The sequence below is a fragment of the Hipposideros armiger genome, unplaced genomic scaffold (assembly GCF_001890085.2).
Source record: "Hipposideros armiger isolate ML-2016 unplaced genomic scaffold, ASM189008v1 scaffold_31, whole genome shotgun sequence".
NCBI classification, from domain to species: domain Eukaryota; kingdom Metazoa; phylum Chordata; class Mammalia; order Chiroptera; family Hipposideridae; genus Hipposideros; species Hipposideros armiger.
In genome coordinates this window covers 4,140,031-4,156,101 of record NW_017731381.1, presented here as the reverse complement: position 1 = coordinate 4,156,101, position 16,071 = coordinate 4,140,031, and the positions used below count along the sequence as shown (strand labels likewise).

At 54.9% G+C, this 16,071-nt stretch overlaps 2 protein-coding genes across 9 annotated transcripts in view; one reads left to right on the top strand and one right to left on the bottom strand.

The window, feature by feature from the left end:
* ADA (adenosine deaminase) overlaps positions 1-8,768 on the top strand; it is a 93,247-nt gene extending 84,479 nt beyond the window's left edge. For 3 of the 4 annotated variants that reach the window (XM_019636947.1, XM_019636945.1, XM_019636948.1), the window contains 9 exons: positions 1,646-1,789; positions 2,563-2,678; positions 3,934-4,061; positions 4,792-4,863; positions 4,946-5,047; positions 5,313-5,377; positions 6,710-6,839; positions 7,442-7,547; positions 8,466-8,768. In XM_019636947.1, the coding sequence (XP_019492492.1) occupies positions 1,646-1,789; positions 2,563-2,678; positions 3,934-4,061; positions 4,792-4,863; positions 4,946-5,047; positions 5,313-5,377; positions 6,710-6,839; positions 7,442-7,547; positions 8,466-8,482 (880 nt within the window). In that variant the 3' untranslated portion in view covers positions 8,483-8,768. The remainder of the gene's footprint in view (positions 1-1,645; positions 1,790-2,562; positions 2,679-3,933; positions 4,062-4,791; positions 4,864-4,945; positions 5,048-5,312; positions 5,378-6,709; positions 6,840-7,441; positions 7,548-8,465) is intronic. The other variant, XM_019636946.1, reaches the window with a different exon arrangement.
* Positions 8,769-9,305: 537 nt separating this feature from the next.
* Positions 9,306-16,071, bottom strand: part of PKIG (cAMP-dependent protein kinase inhibitor gamma) — a 78,659-nt gene continuing 71,893 nt past the window's right edge. For all 5 annotated transcript variants that reach the window (XM_019636952.1, XM_019636955.1, XM_019636954.1 and 2 more), the window contains 2 exons: positions 13,051-13,224; positions 9,306-10,067 (listed from right to left, as the gene is read on the bottom strand). In XM_019636952.1, coding sequence (XP_019492497.1) covers positions 9,988-10,067; positions 13,051-13,201 — 231 coding nt within the window. In that variant the 5' untranslated portion in view covers positions 13,202-13,224 and the 3' untranslated portion in view covers positions 9,306-9,987. The remainder of the gene's footprint in view (positions 10,068-13,050; positions 13,225-16,071) is intronic.

Here is a 16,071-nt window from a genome sequence, read left to right as displayed (position 1 = left end):
GTGCGTGTGTGTGCGTGTGTGTGTGTGTGGGGGGGGTGTGGGTGTGTGTGATTTTCTTGATCAATTCTTCCATAGATGAATCCATAGGTTGTTTCTCTGCCTTGTCTGTTATCATTAATACTGCAGTGAACTTGGGGGTGCAGACATCTCTTTGAGATACTGATTTCATTTCTTTTGGATATGTACCCAGACGGGAGATTGCTGGATCATAAGTTTCTATTTTTAACTAGAGGAATCTCCATGCCGTTTTCCATGGTGGGGGCACCAGTTTACACTCCCACCAACACTGCAAGAGAGCCCCGGTTTCCCCACATCCTCGCCAACACTTGCCTCTTGGCGCCTCTCTTTGATAGTAGCCATTGTAACAAATGTGAGGTGATACCTCCGTGTGGTTTTGATTTGCATTTCTCTGATCAGTGTGATGTTGAGCATCTTTTCATGTACCTGTTGGCCATTTGTGTGTTTTGAGACATGTCTATTCAGGTCCTTTGCTCAATTTTAAATCGGGTTATTTGTTGGGGTTTTTGTTTGTGGTTTGCTGTTGAGTTGTAGGAGTTCTTGAAGTATTTTGAATATTAGCCCCTATCAGGTATGTGGTTTGCAAATATTTTCTCTGAGTCCGTAGGTTGCCTTTGCACTCTTGATGGTTTCCTTCGCTATGTAGCTTTTTAGTTTGATGCAGTCCCACTCGTCTGTTTTTGCTTTTGTGGCCTCTGTGTGTCCTTCTCTCTTATTTCTCTTTCCTGCCGGCCTACATCCATCACTCAACAAATATTTGAGTGGCCACTGTGTCCTAGGTTCTGTCTCGGCCGAGGGATCCTAGCAGTGACAAGACAGATGGAGGAGTCCTTGTCTCATGGAGGCTACATTCCAGTAGGGACGATGAGAATTCACTAATAAGGAAACAATGTGACATGTAATGTCGAGTGACAATAAGGGCCACAAAGAAAAGTGAAGTCCAGGGGGAGGGGTGGAGAATGACCGAGGGGCTGTTTTGAAATGAGGTGGTCCAAGAAGTCCTGTCTGAGCAGGTGAGGCTGGAGCTAGGATCTAAATGGAGGGAGGGAGGGAGGACAGGGCGATCTGGGGGGAGAGCACATAGGCCCGGGAGCTGCAAACACAGAGGCCCAGATGTGGGAACATGCGCGACTATTCTTTGGACAGAAAGAGGCTCTGGTGGGCTTGTGGAATGAGTGAGAAGGTAGGTGTTGGGGAGGTTGGCAGGTCCGGGTTGTACAGGCCTTGGGGGCCAGGCGACGGAGTTGGGATTTGATTCCTCGTGGTGGGAAGCCATTAGGGTTCAGAGTGGAGGAGCAATATGCTTTGATTTACATTTATAAAAGATGGTTCTGGCTGCTGGGAAGAAAACAGAGTTAGAGGGGCAGCATGGGGGCAGGGAGGCCAGCTGGAGAGATGGGGTGCTTAGAACCAGGGTGGAGGGCACGTAGTTTGGAGGTAGAGCTGCCAGGACTTGCTGTCTCCTAGGATCTTCTCCAGAGGGTGCCCAGAGCTTGGGGCTGGGGGATAAGGGATTGGGGACCAGAAGTGGGTTTGAACTGCCAAGGGTTGGGGACAGCCTTGTTACTCCTGGAGCTCTTAAGGGACTTGAGGGAAGGTTGTCCCAACCCCTCTCTTCCCTCCTCAGGGGCTGCCGGGAGGCCATCAAAAGGATCGCCTATGAGTTTGTTGAGATGAAGGCCAAGGAGGGCGTGGTGTACGTGGAGGTGCGCTACAGCCCACACCTGCTGGCGAACTCGAACGTGAAGCCGATCCCCTGGAACCAGGCCGAGTACGTGACCGCCGGCACGGGGTGCACTGATGAGGCTGTGGCAGGGTGGCGCCACCTGAGACCCGAGGGGCAGACTACTGGGAGGGAGGCCCTGACCCAAGCCTGCTCTGTGGCCTCAGAAAGATGGGCTGAATTCTATCATGAGTGACGTGGTTCCCAACCTCACCTGACATATTTTTACCTGGGGTGAAAGCGTTTGGCTGTCTTGTCACCCTTAGTCCTAGACACAGGCCTGCCAGTCCAGGAATATTAACATGCTCATCCAGTGACTTCCAGGGGTCCTGCTCTAGCCCTGTACCTGAAGTGAGTCTGGCCCATTCCGGCCCCCTCTCCCCATCTGGGCCCCCAGGGATCCCTAAGTGGTATCCCCCAACCACCGTGTCCTCTTCTGGCCACATGTGAACACGTGGGAATCAGACCAGGTGAGCTTAGTAGTGCTCTCCATCTGGGGGCCGGGGCTGTATCTGACCTTTCCTCCCCGCAACACACACACACACACACTGGGACATCTCCAGGTCTGGAAGTGCCCAGGCAATTCCAAGGAAAATGGAAGGGGCTCCGCTAGGGCTTAGGCCGTCTCCCTCCATCTTTCTTCAGGGGCAGTGGGTAGGGGGTGGGGGGGGGGGCTTCTCCTGGAAGATTCTTCTTCCTCCTCTTCCTCTCCCCCCCTCCCCCATCCTCTTCTTCTCCCTCCCTCCTCCATCCTAGTCCCAGGGTTATTTTTTTAGACCTTCCTTGGTCTCAAGCCCATCCCTCCTCTTCTCCCCACACAGAGGGGACCTCACCCCTGACGAGGTGGTGGCCCTCGTGAGCCAGGGCCTGCAGGAGGGAGAGCGAGACTTTGGGGTGAAGGTGCGCTCCATCCTGTGCTGCATGCGTCACGAGCCCAGTGAGTATCACCTCAGCCCTGCCCTGGGCTGGCCATGTGATGTCGGCCCCACCCTCCTGGGCCAGTGCTAGGGCTGCACCTGGCCTCCCCTGTGCCCCCACCCCCTGGCCTCCCTTGAACCCATCAGTGGGACTTGGGGGCTTCCTGAAGTCATCAGAAGAGCCTTCCTGGGCAGACTCAGAACTTCTTGGCAACAGCGATACTTCTCCCCAGGGAGACCAGGCCTTATAGCCATGTGACCTGCAGGAGGTTCAAAACCAAAGGAGCCTGAACAATAGAAAACAGTCTAAGCTAGGTTCTGATCAGCCCACGGTCCTCCCTGGAGACCCTCGGTCCTCCCTTCCAGTGGAGACCACAGGACCTGTGAGTAAGTCTGCTGTCTGGGATCTCAGGGATCAAATCTCCAGGACTGGAACTTCCAAGGTGCACAGCCCCACTGTGTGACCTTGGGCAAGTCACATCACCTCTCTGGACCTCAGATGCGCATTGTCACAGGAGTAGTGGGCACCAAAGCAAAGGGTTCATGCCAACCTATAGGACCTACCTGCAGAGTGACCTGCATGTGTTTCCTCTGGTCCTTGCAGCAGCCTGTGAGGATGATGACTGTGGTGTATCCCACCTGACAGATGAGGAAACTGAGGCAGAGAGCCATGACGCTTCTTGCTTCACAATTAGGAAGGCACAAAGCGCAGATATGAACCCAGGGCTGTCTAGTTCCAAAGCCTGTGATTGTTCATTCTTTTTTAAACTCTTTGTGATGACTTTATCCGTTAAGAGTCCACAGTATGGTAGCAATATGTTTAGTAACGTCAGTGTGAGTTACGTTTCAGATTTGAATGTTAAACTGTGGGCCTCCATCCTCATCTGCTAAGTGGGGGCGAGCCCACCCTGAGGGCTGCTGTGGGGACAAATGAGAGAACAGCCATTTGCTGTGTACTGAGCCCAGGCCCTACCTTCGGTGGTCAACAAACAGGACCTCGGCAAAGCCTCGCCATGAGCCTGTGCAGGGGCTGGTGGTGGTTCCTCTGAGAGGAGAGGACGCTCAGGCCCTGGGGGGGCGGGGGGCGCAGCTGGCTGAAGGCCATGTGGTTAGGCCGCGGCAGTCAGGATTTGAAGACAAGACACTGGACCCTCCGTCTTGTGCTGGCCTTGGGTGGGGGTGGGGTAGTTGGGATGGGACCGCAAGCAGGCGTTCCGGAGGCATCTGTCTCCCGGGTGCTGCTGCTGAGAGGCCCGGCGGGCACCTCGCCCACAGGCTGGTCCCTCGACGTGGTGGAGCTGTGTAAGAAGTACCGGCAGCAGACGGTGGTGGCCATCGACCTGGCTGGAGATGAGACCCTGGAAGGAAGCAGCCTCTTCCCGGGACACGTGGAAGCCTATCAGGTGGGTCCTGTGGGCAGGAGGCAGGGCGAGGATGGCGCTGGGTGAGTCGTGGGAGGAGCTTGTCTCCACCCATCTGAGGGAGAAGTCACACAACTAGGGAGCGTGAGGCCTCTTGGGTTCCCAAGTGTGTCTTAGTTTGGGTCTGGGGGGGCTCTAGGAATTGTGAATTTGGTTTAAAGAAGAGACCCTACTTGCTGTTCTGAGTCTGTTTGAGATTGTTTCTGCCTATGATTTGCTGTGTGACCATGGACGAGACAGTCTATTCTCTGGGCCTCTGTTTCATCTGCTGGGATGACTGTTGGAGCAAACGTCTCAGCTTCTTGAGGCACTTCCTGTGGGGGAGGGGTGAAGCACGGGGTTGTGTGGGGGCACTGGAGTCTCACTGCCCAGGTTCAGAGCTTGGTTTCCCAACCCCGTTTGACCTTGGTCGTGTTACTTAACTTACCTGAGCCTCAGTTCTACCCCTCCACGCCCTGTAAAACGGGTATTATAATAGTTGTGAATGTTCGTGTATACAAACCATTTCATACAGTGCCTGACATATGTCTAATAAATGATCGTTGTCGCTTAAGTGATGATTTAAAAATACCAGACTTCCCCCATCTTGAAGCAGCCAGCCTGACCGTGGACATGGTTCAGCCCGCTGAGATTCAGACCCAAAGTGTGGTGAAGGCAGGGCTTGCTGGGGACCTCCCCGAGGCCACCCACGACCTGTCTCTTGTCCTTTCAGGAGGCTGTGAAGAGCGGCATTCACCGCACAGTCCACGCAGGGGAAGTTGGCTCTGCAGAGGTGGTGAAAGAGGTGAGGAGGCCAGGCTGACTGTGGGAGCCTTCTCCTTGCTCCTTCCGCCACCCACACTGGCCTCCCCTCCGCATCTCTGCAGGCTGTGGACATTCTCAGGACGGAGAGGGTGGGCCATGGCTACCACACTGTGGAGGACGAGGCCCTTTACAAAAGGCTGCTACAGGAGAACATGCACTTCGAGGTGCCAGGGAGAGGGAGGACGGCGAGCTGGAAAGCCAGGGGGGGTCCCAGGAGCTGAAGGAGCAGGGTGGGTGGTGGCGGGTGGGGGCGGTGAGCCTTACAGCTGCCAGGTGATGGAGGAAGACTGGGGCTGACGGGCAGCAGGGAGGCCAATGGCCATGGCCAGAATGGTGCCGGAGCAGGTGGCTCCAGCCCCAGGGCATGGGGGTGAGCGGGGTCAGTGTGGCCTGGGGGTGTCCATGCCAGCCACACGCCTGCTCTTACAGGTCTGCCCCTGGTCCAGCTACCTCACGGGCGCCTGGAAGCCGGGCACGGAGCACGCAGTCATTCGGTGAGCTTGCTCCCCGGGGGCCCATTCCATTTTGTACTAGGAGAGCCCAGGGTAAGAAGGAAATGCAGGGACTGGGCACCGGCCATGCTGGGTGTCTTGACACAAAACCTGTCCAAACCCTTGGGAAGCAGGCGTTATTATCCTCATAGGAGGAACCCAAAGCCCAGATGTACTGTAACTTGACTGAATAGCAGAGCTGGGCACTCTGTAGCTCACTCAGCTGTAGCACTGTCCCTGCTGCCCCGAGAGAAACTTCCACATTCTGGATTCTGCCTCCCAGGCAGCAGGGAGGTGAGTGCCTCCCGCTGACCTGACGGGTCTCTGCTCCTGGCACCTCTGGGAGTTCTGAGCACCATCTTGAAGCTTACCCCTGGGGGGTCTGCCCCACCCTACCCCACAGTCTACCGAGGAGGCCCGAGCCCTTGGAGTGGCATCAGGTCTCAGTAAGGCAGAGCCAACCTTCCCTGACACAGGATGAAGATGGCAAGAGCTTGGGGTGACCGTGGGCAGGCCAGCACTGGTCTGTCTGCCAAGCTTAGGAGGGGCTTGGGGCTCTGAGGTTCTGATTTCCAGGGGGTCCCGAGGTCTGCTTTAGGAAAGGGGAGTGTGTGGTACTGGTGGGGTGTCCAGGTGGAGGTGCTTGGAGGCACATGGGTGTACAGCCAGTGGGCTGCAGAAAAATCCAAGAGTCATCTACACAGATATGGTGGTTGAAGGAGAAGCGATGGCCTCAAGAGATGGGGAGCAAGAGGACCTAGGATAGAACCCAGGAGGACTGTGCCACATTTAAGGGACAGGCAGAAGAGGCGAGACCAAGTGTGGCGTCTGAGAGATGGAGGGAAAGGGTTCCGAGACAGTCAACAGTGTCAAATTCTGCCACACAAGCTGAGTGCGGGAAGAGCTAGGACAGGTCCGTCGGATTTAACGAGACGGTGGTCGGAGGCCGTGCCAAGAACAGTTTCCATGGTGTGTCTGAAGAGCAGATTCCAGTGGGGTTGCAGATGACTGGGGACGCGTGCGGAAAACTCGCCCCGAATGTCGGCTGTGAGAGGGGAAGGCTGGAGGGGGGCATTGCTGGTGCGGTGCCCCCCAGTCCGCATTCTACCTGGCTTTCTTCTGCCTTTGCCTGGCTCTGGACCGGTTGGGTGGTTTGAGTCTGGAGTTGCTAGTTATGTGGCCCTGGGCAGGGCACCCGAGTTCTCTGGGTTTGTTTCTTCCCGTGTGCGATCTTCCGGAGGCCCAAAGGAGGGCGGGGGCCAGTGTGCTGTGACTGCTCACAGAAGCGTCAAGGGAGGCTCTCCTTCCCCACCCCCTGCCCCCCTCCACATCCAGGTTCAAAAATGACAAGGCTAACTACTCACTCAACACGGATGACCCGCTCATCTTCAAGTCTAGCCTGGACACTGATTACCAGATGACCAAACGGGACATGGGCTTTACAGAAGAGGAGTTTAAGCGACTGGTAAGTGGGTGCAGCCCTGTTGGCCTGGACCCTGGGAGTGTGTAAGGCCTGCTGGGCCTGCGGCCTCTGGGGACGAGGAGTGAGTTTGCCTCAACAGGCCAAGCCAGCCCTATAGTTAGATGCCTTCCGCGAGCGACGTCCTGACCTAGAACCAGGAATTCTATCCTTTGCTTGAGTTGAGTGCCCTTAAAGAATCTAGTGAAAGCTGTCCGCCCTCTCCCCAGGTGTGCTCAGCTATAAAATTTTGCCCTTTTCAGGCCATTTATAGATCCCAGGCTGAGTCCTTGATTTTAGGGGTTACCGGACTCCAAATCTGCCTTGCAGAGGTGTTTCTGGCCCTCCACCCCCGACCCCGTCTCTCCAAGTTCCCCGGCTTCCTTCTCACATTGCTGTATCATGGAGTGCCACCGTGAGAGGACAGGCCTCACAGCCTCTGCTCTGGCCCTTGCTGCCGTGGCCCCTGCGACAAGTCCTGCCCCCTTGGAGCTTACCGCCCATCTTGCATGAAGAGAGTGGACAGTCACTAGATTGCCAAGGGCTCCCTGGCAATCTCTGAACACTTCTCTCTGGTTCCATGTGGTCTCCCATGCTGGCCCTTCCAGAACATCAATGCAGCGAAGTCCAGTTTCCTCCCGGAAGAGGAGAAGAAGGAGCTGGTGGACCTTCTCTATAAAGCCTACTACGGGATGCCGCCTTCGGCCTCTGCAGGTATGTTCCTGTCGAAGCTTCTGGGCCACTAACCTGCCCTGGCCCCCTCCTGGCTTTCTGTGGGACTTCAAGCAAGATGCCCCACCTTCCGGTCTGGGGTAGCACCAAGGACGTGTGACAACTCCCTGGTTCCAGGGCCCTGGCTGGTGTTTGCCTGTCACTAGATGGGCTTATTTTCTGTATAATGCTGTCTTTTTTTTTTTTCTTTTTAAGATTTTTATTGGGGAATTGGAAGAGTGCTGGGGAATTGGGGGAAGGGGAACAGACAAGTTGCTGTCCTTTTGTTCTTCAGTCTAGTTGTGGAGAACGTTGCTTCACTGGCCCATGTTGGCACCATCATTGCACTCTTCCCGGGCGAGGCAGATCAGTCGCTGGCTTCTGGATGGCCGCTCATGGTGGCTGCTGGCTAAACACGGTAGCCCATGTTAACCCACTGCAGCAGGGGTTGTAGCCTACGCCGTCGCTGGCGACTCACAGCAGCCCAGCTCCAGGTTGAGCTGTTGTTCAGCATCTTAGCTGTAGAGGGCAGTGTCACTGGCCCTCATATGTGGGATCCGAACCGGGGCCCTCTGGCGTCCCAAGCCAGCTCTTAACCACTGCGCCACTCGGCCGGCCCTGTATAATGCTGTCTTGATGCTGGTCTGAGGGGTAGACTTTCTGAAGCCCAGTCCCAAAGGTCTTGGCAACTTGGGGCATCTGCATGGCTGCCTAGAGCCCAGGGCAGGGAGTTAGGCGCAGGTCTTAACTCTGTGCCGCCCCTTCCTGTGTGGGCCTGGCAAGGCAGTCCCTTGCTCTAAGCCTCAGTCTCCCCATCTGTAGAAGGGGGCTCCTCTCTGGCTCTAACGTTCTGTGATTTTTTTTTTTTACCTCCTGGGTACGGTGAGTGGCCTAACCTTTCTGCTTCTCTGACTTGGCCAGCAGGGCAGCATCCATGAAGACATCATGGCCACCTCTCCGAGTCCTCCCCCTGTAGACGGAGCCTTCACAACTCGGGGAGGTTGAACGACACTCTTACCTTTACTCCTGGGAAGACTATGGTTTCCGTAGTCAGCTGATGCTCTTGAAACCTGTGCCATTTCTGTACACATGCATATACCTCGGTCGACATGACCACATCTCTCCGCCAATGACGACCCTGGTTGGATCTGAAACCCTCCTCCTATGGTGACTTGTGCTAAAAAGCTGGTGCTCAATAAAGAAGGCTGTGGCTGGTGTGCAGCATGTGGTTTGCAGCGCTGTGGACTTGGGCGGACGACGTGGGTGGGGTGAGAACAGAAGGAGCCTCTGAGGCGCCCAGGTGCGGGCATCCTGCCCGGTGGCAGGGCCCGAGAGCCCAGCAGGGGCTGTAAATGGGTAGCCAGGGCTTCCGATGCTGAGGTCTAAGACGGGCCCCCCACAGCCTGTTCTCTCTCCCTCTAAAAGAAACGAGGCTTCCCTTGAAAAGTTGTCTGCTTCTGTGCTCCCTGAACACATAGCCCCTCATACTCTAGGTTCTAAAGGGAAAACCTTCCTTTTGAGTTCCTGGACTGTGCTGAGAGAGCAGGTGAGATGGAAGGAGGTGCCTCAGACGCCAGGCCAAGGCGGGGTGCTGGCCCCCGCGGAACCCCAGCCCCCTCTCAGGTGGCTTCTTCCCGCGAAAGCCTGGGGCAGCAACGGACCCCAGCGGCAGCAACAGACCCCAGCTTCTCGTGGACTTAGGAATACAAGGCCCAGCCCCCGCTTTTGCTGTTTAAAGGAGAAATACTTATTTTAAACCAGTCACACAAATCATCAGCATTTATTTCCTGGGTCCCAGGTGTTACTTATCTTGGTAGAAAGAAAGGGCGAAGAGTTGATCGGGTAGCTTTGAGCACAAAAACCCCTTCCCTAAAAATGGGTCCGTGAAGCTCAGTGAGGGAACCTCAGAGCTGCAGAGATGGTCAAAGGAGTTTCGCTTACAATGGCGTCCCTCCCCCCCCCAAAAAAGTGAACTGATTGTCAGCTCCTTCCCTCTCTGCTGAAAAAGGTTTAAAAGTTTAAAAGCGTTTTTTTAAAAAAGGGATCAAAAGGTCTGGCTTGACCTAGAAGTTTGGGTTTGGAAAAGGGGGCAGAGCGGGGACGTGGTTGCTGCCCAGGCCGCCCATGAGAGGAGCGTTCCTGGGTGGGCAGGGCCCAGCCCCTGAGTCCTGGTGCCCACTGAATAAATAACATCCTGTGATTACAGTGTCTTGAAAGTGTACCTGGGCACGGTGAGGAGGTGATGGGAGTGTGGAGCCTGTAGGTGTGGGCAGAGGACCTTGGCAGGGCAAGGGCCACAGTGGCCTCTGGGGGTGCCTTTCAGTCTGGCCTTGCTTGCCTGGGACACGGGGCTCAGGGAAGAGGCTGCCGGGCCAGTGCCAGGGCTCCCTGTCCAGGCGGGCACAGCAGGTGTCTCTTCCAGCCTTCTTGGGTAAGGTCAGGCTCAAGATGAGGTGGTCCCATCGTTGCTCTCAGGCTGGCTGCTAGCTTCCTTGTCTGGGGTGCCTGACTCCACCTGTCCCTCTGCAGAGGAGAGGAAGAAGAGAATATTCACAAACGTAAAACACAGAAGGTGGGCTGGGAGGGCCCAGCCAAAGTGGTAACAGTGGGTGAGCCCTGGGGCGCAGGACAGGAGCTGGAACGGGCAGTGGTGGCCAAAGGGAACTTCAGCCTGGTTGCTAACATCTTAATGCTCACAAAGAAAATGCACGCGGTGTTACTAGTGTAGCGTCAATTGAAGGCCAGGATCGTGGATGGATGCTTAACGCATTAGGCCAAGGGCTGCTGAGGGTCTGATTACTGGTGTGGGCTTTCCAGAAGGAGAGGGCAAATGGGAGGTCCCAGCATGCAACAGGTGCTCCGTGAAGGACAATAGTTCTTAGAAGACGGAAAAGGGCACCAGCCTATGCCAGCTCAGGGAAGCGCCAGGGCGTGGGCTGTGACGGTTTCACTGTGCTGTGTCCTCGCCAGACCGGCCACACCTCCTGATCTTGCCTCTATCTTTGCATCCTTAGGCTAAGTCCTTATGTGACGAAGGAGGGCCACAGCCCTGTCCCCAGCTCCGTGCAATCCACACAGCAGGAGGTGTAATTAGGGGCATGATATGGGTGAGAAACCCGAGGCTCAGGGAGGTGAACTGATCAACCTGAGATCAAGTGGTAGAGGGAGCCAGTGTTCTTTCCACGAAATTTAACTTCTGCCATAAAGCAGCATTCTTCAAGGTTTATAAGGGCCCATTGTCTTTGACACTGCCTCATTCTGCCTTTGCAGCAGTCTTGGGAAGTGGGTGTTAGGGGTACCGGGCGGTGCAGGCAGCGCTTGGTCATCTGGCTCCCCTCCAGCCCCAGGCTGCCTCCTGTCCTGGGTGGTGCCTCTGGCAAAGGGTTGGTCGGAGAAGGTCCTTCTGGCCTTTCCAGAAGCCGGACAATCTAGACTGTACTTCAGGCAAATTTCCCGGCTTGTGATGCCCTATTTGGCTCTGCGCCTCCTACCCTGGCACGCGGGAACAGTCTTGTTAGAGTCCCCAGTGATGTCTGCTCTGCCGTTTCTTGCTGTGGGATCTTGGGCAGTTCATTTAATCCCTCTGAGCCTCTGCTTCCTGATCTATAACGTGAGGATGGGTAACACCTCTGCCTGTTCATGAGGCGAATGGAGGGCCTGTGTGTGGTCATCTGACAGATGGGAAGGTCTCCGCCAATGATAACGCTTCCTCTGTGCCAGTGGCTGCTCTCTTGGTCTGGGGAGAAGGTCCTTAAGCGCTTTCTTTGCCAACCAGCACCCTTGTGACCAGTTTCAGGGTCACACACTGCGGAGCAGTGTACTCATTTCTTCATGCCTTGTCTGTTGTTTATCTCACTATAAGACCAAGTAAGGAAATGTTCGTGCGAGCACACAACATGCTTTCGGGAGTGTTAACAAACAGAACTAAGTCACAGGCTTGGGCAGCGGGGCGGAGAGGCCTCCAGGCCAGGCCCAGGCTGTGGCTCCCTCCCCCATCCTGGCTCTGCAGCAGGCTCCTGGGAAGCTTTAAGCAAACAGAGGCTGAGCCGGGCCGGCTGGATCAGAAGCTCCGGCTCGCTGTTCCTCGGTGGGTCTGCTGGACTGTGCCGGCCCACAGACCTGCCTGTGGAAACTGCACAGGGCAGAGCCTGCTGGAGGGCCCCTCGGCTGGCACTCCACCACGAGGCTCTCAGCCCTCAGGTCTCCTTGTTAAATGCCATGCACCTAGAGGACCCAGGCATTTCAGGGATTTCCAGTCGCATGGGGGAAGGGAAATGAACAGGTCTTGGAAGGGCCTGGGTCCGTGGGCAAGTGGCTGCGACTACAGGGAGATGGAAGAAAGTTCACAGAGCTGACACTATGGATACAGAAGCCCTGAGCTCGAGCCCTCTGGCAGCGCGCCCAGGCGGCAGCTGGGCGCCCTGGTCATTCAGCTGGACAGTGAACAGCTACTGACCAGCCACCTCTATCATGTTCTAAATGCCGCCAAGCGCCGAGGGCACAACACACAGCTCGTGTGCGGGAGAAGCTCGCAGCCTCAGGGAGGGGGCTGTGCTGAGTGGGATGATGGAGGGGAAGAGAAAAGACTTGCCTCCCCCTGCCTGGGAGTGGGGTGCGTTCAGAAAGGCCTCTCAGCAGAGCAGTCCGGGTCTCTAAGAATGTGGAGGAGGAGCCAGGCAAGGGGCGGGCAGGAGGAAACCGCCAGGGTGGGCAGCATGTTAAAGCCATAGGGGCTTTCGAGAAACAGACGGACTTTCCTCTGGCAAAACCAGAGGCAGCAGCGGAGAAGGCTGAGCAGCGTGAGGCCCGCGGAGGCTCATGTGCCTGGGTAAGGAGTTTGGGGCACATGACAAGGAAGAGCTGACGGAACACTCGAACAGGGGGCTCCTTGGGCAGGGTGCTGGGGGTCTCGTTCTAACTCTGTTAACTTGCTGGTGACCCTGAGCAAGCTGCCCAACTTCTCTGGGCCTGTTTGTCCAGATAAAGAACATGACAGGGTTGGATCAATGTTCCCAGAAAGTCTTCTCTGTTCTGCACTGTCCTGACCAGAAAGGACCAAGGGCTGTGGGCTGGGTGGGGCTGCACAGGAAAAAAAAAAAAAAAAGGATTGTGTTCCTCCAGGGACAGCTCAGTGGGAGACACACAGGGTCCGACAGTTGCAGGGGAGTCGGGGAAGGCTTCCAGAGGAAGGTCCCGGGGTGCCGGGCTGAGAGGCGGGGCATGCCAGGCAGTATTTGGAGTACCAGATGCTGCTTCCTCCATTGACTCACTCAGCCAACACCTGCTGTGTGCCAGCAGAACAGAAAGCCTATTTAAACACATGAGACCTTGTCAGAGTGACGAGGGTCACGTGATCAGGAGGGGCGGGTCAGCTGTCGGGGAAAGCCCCTCTGAGCACCTGGTAGCTGAGCGTGGGGTGCGGGTGAGGAGGCAGCAGCCACAGGGCTGGGTGGGGATGTTCGAGCACAGGAAACACTGACACATGCAGAAGTGAAGGGCCTCTGACCTGCCCCCTCCAGCGCCAGCTCGCCCATGTCTCCCGCCAGCTTCCTCACGCTCACGGCCTCGGAGTCTCCCTGGATGTCAGGAACTGCGTTCCGACGGCCCGTCCGGTCACAGGAGATGAAGTCCGAGTAGGAGGACTCGACCTCCATCATGCCCGTTGCATCGCTCTTCAGGCCTGTGGGGACGAGGACACAGGGGCAGCAGTGAAGGCCAGGTGCATCCTGCCAGGGAGACTCAGCTCTGGTCCCCAGCACGATGTGTTTTGACAAAATGACAGTCATTGCCTCGATCATTGAAGACAAAACAGAAAGCACAGAAAAGTGCCAAGAACAAAACATCACCTGTAATTTCATACCTAGAAAACCACCCCCGTTTCAAAGACTACCCTTTGTATTTTCTTTAAGTGACTGATAAATGTCTACACATGTATCAACATCATGTGCCAGGCACTGACTAAGGGCTGCAAATACTACAGGGCCGAACAGGCCAGCCCTGGTCCCTGCCCCCAGGGCGCTCACAGTCTAGGGGTGGCATCAAATTACCTGAATCACCTGCTACCTCAGTAGTTACCATGGTGCTCAGGACTTCCAGGAGAAGGCAGGGCGCCAGGGTGACTACCAGGGCCTGACCAAGGAAGTGGCATTTAACTGAGATCCAAGGAGGAGTAGGCATTATCGAGACAGGGAGTTGACAGGAAGAACATTACAAGCTGGGGAACAGCGTGTACGAAGGCTCTGAGTGGGATGGAAGAACTGAGGCTGGAGGACGATGGGGGAGGGGCAGTGACACGCAGTGTGCTGCTGGGCAGAGGCCAGATCGCATCTGAACTTGGTCTCTGAGGGGTTCAGTCCAGGTCATGAATGATCATATCTGCAGTTTCAGAGATAACGCTGGCATCTGGCTTGAGCAGGGCCCTGACGGGGGCAAGTTCTAAGTTTCCCGCAGAAGGTCTGGTGTGGAAAAGATAAACGGTGGGTGGAGGCAGGAGGTGGTAAGTGGTCAGATTTGAGGTGTAATTTGGAGGCTGAATCAACTCGGTTTTGACTGATGGGGAAATGAACTTTCTGATCTGAGTAAGTAGGTGGGTCGCAGTATAGTTTCCTGAGACGGGGGGCAGCCGAGGAGGAATATTTAGGACAGCGGGGTGAAGACTGAGTTAATTTTGAGAGGCCTGTGGGCCCTCCAAGGGGAGAGGTAGAGTAGGTTCATGAGATGGGGGGCTGGAGCTCAGAAGAGAGATGGGGCATGGCACAGGGAGGAAAGCGAGGAAATTAGGCGTTATTGCTGCAGAGGTGGTGGTTAACGGCCCTGGTGTTAACACAGCCTAGAGAGAGAAAAGCCAAATATATAAAAAAGAGCCACATACATTTAACAAGTTAAATGGGGCTCATACTATACATTGTATTCTGTAGGCTACTCTTTGGAACACGTTAGAAGGTGTCCTTACGGCTTCCTCTAGGTGATTTTTGTACAGGCATATTTGGGTGTACCATGATTTGACTGCTCCCCTAGAAATGAACATGGAGGTACCTTCCAATCTTCCACCATTATCATCAGTACTAGGTCTCCATGTAAGTCTGTGTCTAGCTCTATTCTTTCCTTATATTCCTAGAAGTAGAATTGCTGGGCTAACGGGAAGGATGAAAAAAACTTCTAAGACACACTGTTTTGACACAATCCACGGTGCCTTCACCAATAGCAGAGTGGTACGGTTGCCCCTTGAACGATGCAGGGGTTGGGGCGCTGACCACCCGTGCAGTCGCAAATCCTTGTATAACTTAAGTCAGCCTTCTGCGAACTAGGCTTTCCAGCTGCCAGCTGACCCTTGAACAATGCAGGTCTGAAGTGTGTGGGTCAACTGAAAAAAACCCATGTGTAAGTGGACCCGCGCAGTTCAAATGCGTGTTGTTCAAGGGTCCACCGTATTTCTAAAGACAAAAAGTGAGGGGAAAACCTTACAAATTCAGTCCTGTTCCTATTTGTATTCCCACTAGCAGCATGTAGGATTTATCTGCACCCTTACCAGCAACAGGTGTTGCTATGATATGGAAAGCCTTCATCTGGTGGGGGTGCTGTCTCTCTCATTGATGCCCTACGAGTTCCTGAAGGCAATCGGATCACACAGTCACCGCCTGGACTCTGGCTACTTGCAGACCCTGGGCTGTAAAATGGCAAGGGTGGTCTAAGCCACTGGCCTGCCCTCAGGAGCTCAGGGTCCTCCTAGGAGGGGTGGGCCCTGCAAATCCCAGCTCTAGACACATGCAGGCAAAAGCCAACGCTCTCTGTAGCATGAGGATGTTTCCTGCACAAGGTCAGCCATAGCAAGCTGTAGGGAGCCACCCAAATGCCCATCAGGGGGCTAGGCGTTATATTATAAAGGACTGTATTCACACAAAAGAAATATGCCAGACGGACCTGTACTGGCCTAGCAAGGTTTCTGAGGTAAACTGCTAACTGCAAAATGTAGGTCGCAGAACAACGCCTAAAATAAAACCCAGTTTCGGTACTATCTGTAACCCGGACTGCAAATGAAGAAAAGAAAAGAAAGAAAAGGAAGAAAGAAAGAACAAAAGAAAGAAAAAAACCCCACAACTTGTCAAGTGTGGTTCTTTATGACTAAGGTGAACCTTCACTTCTAAGACTATTTTTGTGAAGGTGGAAGTTTTCATAAGCTCCAGTTACTGTGTGTAATGTTTTCATAAGGTAACTGATGTTGGCAGGATGTGCCCAAAAGTGCTCCGGGTGGGGCTCAGTAAGTGCTTCCGGGGGTGTGTCTTAGTGACAGAGAGAGAGAGAAACTATGTGGGGGGGCCGCTGGCCAGTATAGAGGGCTGAACCCCCATCTCCACAACACCTCGTTCAGAAAAAACACCTAAGAATAAATTAGGGGCACTCAAAGATCAGGCAGGGGAGAGAGGGAGGTGTCCTGTAGTAGAAAGAAAAAAAAAAAAGAGAGAGTGACCCTGTGTCAATGAACCTGGCTCTGCCACCAGACATTGGGCCACACTCTCTGCCCCCCCCC